The 3107-nt window shown below is 43.1% G+C and overlaps 1 protein-coding gene across 1 annotated transcript; it reads left to right on the forward strand.

The window, feature by feature from the left end:
• Positions 1 to 1189: 1189 nt before the first annotated feature.
• LOC119744479 lies at positions 1190 to 2636 on the forward strand. Its single transcript, XM_038220416.1, has 2 exons — positions 1190 to 1886; positions 2214 to 2636. Exons 1-2 carry the CDS (start codon positions 1190 to 1192, stop codon positions 2258 to 2260), a joined length of 744 nt encoding a protein of 247 aa, XP_038076344.1. The 3' UTR covers positions 2261 to 2636.
• Positions 2637 to 3107: the final 471 nt, after the last annotated feature.

The raw sequence follows: 3107 nt of genomic DNA on the forward strand, positions 1-3107 counted from the left end.
AATTATTGCCGATGATGGATGTACAAAATGGGTATGCACATAATCAATTACATACTTCTCATAATAACAACAGTGACAACTTCGCCATCAGCGCCATCATGTGGGAAAGGTGTTCAACCCTTAACCCCGTCCCAAAAGCATCACCCCCCGTTTTCCCAAACAACTTCACGTCATTGAACGCAACAAAACACTTTTTACATCGGGAATTCATGCATTGTGCGCACGAAACCCCTTTAAACCGTATTCAGTTTATGCAACTAGTCTAGCCATATCTTATTGTTAATCAAATTTCCGAACCGAAGTGCCAGAAAAGTGTCAGTATTTATTGGAGGTGAAATATAATACAACCATGGATCGAACATGGAAGTACACCTTATAAAAGCACGTTTACCTACGCACATACTGGTAATGGGAGAAAGAGCAAGCGGTCATTTGTGTAACATGTATAGGGCCTATGCATGTAGTCGACAGTGAAGTGCATGTACGGTAAACGAAACTATTCTCGTTCCGTGTCGTAGAAGAGGTTAAGATGGCCAGAGAAGTAATTATCAACCTGTTACTCATTACAGCAGCAACTGTCACAACTTCTGTGAGAGTCACTGCTCCGGGCACGGTGACTGCTCGGAGAGGGGAACCATTGCAGTTGTCATGTGACATCACACTTGAAGCTCATGATGATATCAAGGAGGTGCGATGGGAGCAAGGGAAGGGGTCAGATTTTAAAATCTACGGTGAAATTGACGTTTTAGACAACTGTGGCTTCGAAAACGTGCTGTGTAATGTTGGGAACACTACTGACAATCGTGGAACAGTGCGATACGAAAGAGGCGCGTCTAACAATGCAACGTTCAAGCTTACAATCAGTAACAGTCTGCTTGTAGACGACACTGTGTTCCGATGTGTTATTAGTGAAATGCATTATTCACACGCTGCAAATATACAGGTGAACATTAATTATTTTCCAAATGCAACCTACCCGAAGTGTTTCATATCCAAGACATCCGCATCGTCATCTTCCATTCTGTCATGCTCGTCTCAGTTTGCTCGACCAAATGTTTCCCTTTCATGGACAACCTTGGTCAATTCAACAGACATGACCTTCGTTTGGACCACAGAAGTTGCAGACAGTCAAATCGAAAACAAACTGCATTTAAACCAATCCTGGACCTATACTTCGTACGTTTGTCACATGACAAGTGAGGCCTTCCCTGGAATCGAAAGAAACTGCTCCGTCGATATCGGACCAACCACCATCTCCACCGATCCCTCATCAGTATCGGCAACACATGACTTACCTACAACTACCACAGATTCTTCCTCGTCAACTCTCCGCATTACTGACTCAAGTCCAACTAATTCAAACCAATCCAAATTGATTACAATAATCATTGCAGTGTCTTCAGCTGCGGGTGGTGTGATCATCATTCTCCTTGTCATCATAATATGCCTTGTGTCGTCAAGGAGGAAGGCAAGAAGGTGGGAAGAGAGAGGGACACACCGTCGGCTATCCACTCCCGCCATACAAGGTAGTGTCAGAGACGTAGGACCAACCGATCAGGCACTTCCGGCGCCCGAGGGCACCTACGCTGTGACAACGGTCAGCTCAGAGCAGCCTACCTCTCAGAACATCTCCCTGCAAACTCTACCCAGTACCAATTCTTCACACCACTCCTACGAAACCAGAATTGGATGTACTGTAGCAGAGCTGCACCCACGGGAGCCAGACCAGAGACTGCAAAACAATACCCCGGTGACCGGCCCCACGGTCGATCGACTGCGGCCCCAGTATACGGAGGATGGATATACACAGTACATCGTGGAGGGTAACAACGGGAACCAGACTACATCCAATACAGACTACATGCCACTCTCAGCTTATGAAGAAGGTAATGACTGGTTCCCTTTCTCTTGTCTTAACAACAATTCGTTTCGCTTGAAACTACAATTAGGTACATCAACCGAATGGCAGAAGTGCAATAAAGGCATCACAAATCAATGCAAGTGACGAGTAAGTTGATGTTACAGATAAAAAAAAGTGTAGCGATTAAATGGACACTGGAATTGGGCTAATGCGTGAATTGTCTTTCTTAAAAAGTCGGAGTCATCGTGGGTACATTTTGAAACATCTTCCGTCGCATTATTCTAAATGTTCTTTTACAATAAATGAATCACAGAAGCTTCAACAAATGGTTCTTTTTTTGTGTGTTTCACAGTCGGCAATGCAGCACCGTGTGACTATGAACATCCCAACGGACAGTGAGTTCTACATTTACCGGACCCTCGTGACCCGAGAAATTCTGACACAAAAGAAAGCTCCCCACTGAAAAGACGATGTCAGTGCCTGATCAGTCCTAACTTCACATTTAATTAAAAACTGCCTGTGAACAGTGGAATGTCGTGACATCGGCTTGCGTTCTTTTCGTATTCTTTTACTGTTTGGTTTTTATTCACTTCTTGGAGCGACATAAGGGCTGATCCAGAACACTATTTTGGGGATGGGGGCAAAAGAACAATTTAGTCCCCCAAAAATTGGGGCAAAAAAATGACGGCGTGGGGTAAGGGGAGCGCTTAAGGGCCCCGAAAAAAACGTTGGATTCTAGATTCTCTGTAGTGCGATCCGAGGCAACTTCTGACCACTTTAACCAATTATTTTGAGAAAAGATGGTGGTTTACGCAGTGCCTGCCTGAATTCCAACATCACTAAAAAAATACAATAAATGATAAGCCCCCCTCCCCCGGATTCGTCCTCTGAGTGACACGCCATTTTTGGTATATTACACTTTTAGCTTTCTCCTAGGCCCTTAACCGTCTTTTCTTGTCCTGTTTGCTTGCTTGTTGTTGCGCTTTTAGTTTTCTATATATCTTGTAGTTGTTTTCTTCAGTATTTTTTTATCTGATTGTATTTACTTTGAATTATTATATGTAAGTTTGCCTGAATAAAGTATTATCATTATTTTAATTTACCATTTACATGCTCTATTCTATAAGAAACTAATGACACTGAAATACAGTGAGGCCACCACTATACACTGTACCACGTGATATGTATATATAGAATGTGTTCTAAGATTCTCTGTTCATTAGGTTAATGAGTTGGGCTATGATGA

This window comes from Patiria miniata, unplaced genomic scaffold (genome assembly GCF_015706575.1).
Source record: "Patiria miniata isolate m_02_andy unplaced genomic scaffold, ASM1570657v1 HiC_scaffold_7, whole genome shotgun sequence".
NCBI lineage: Eukaryota > Metazoa > Echinodermata > Asteroidea > Valvatida > Asterinidae > Patiria > Patiria miniata.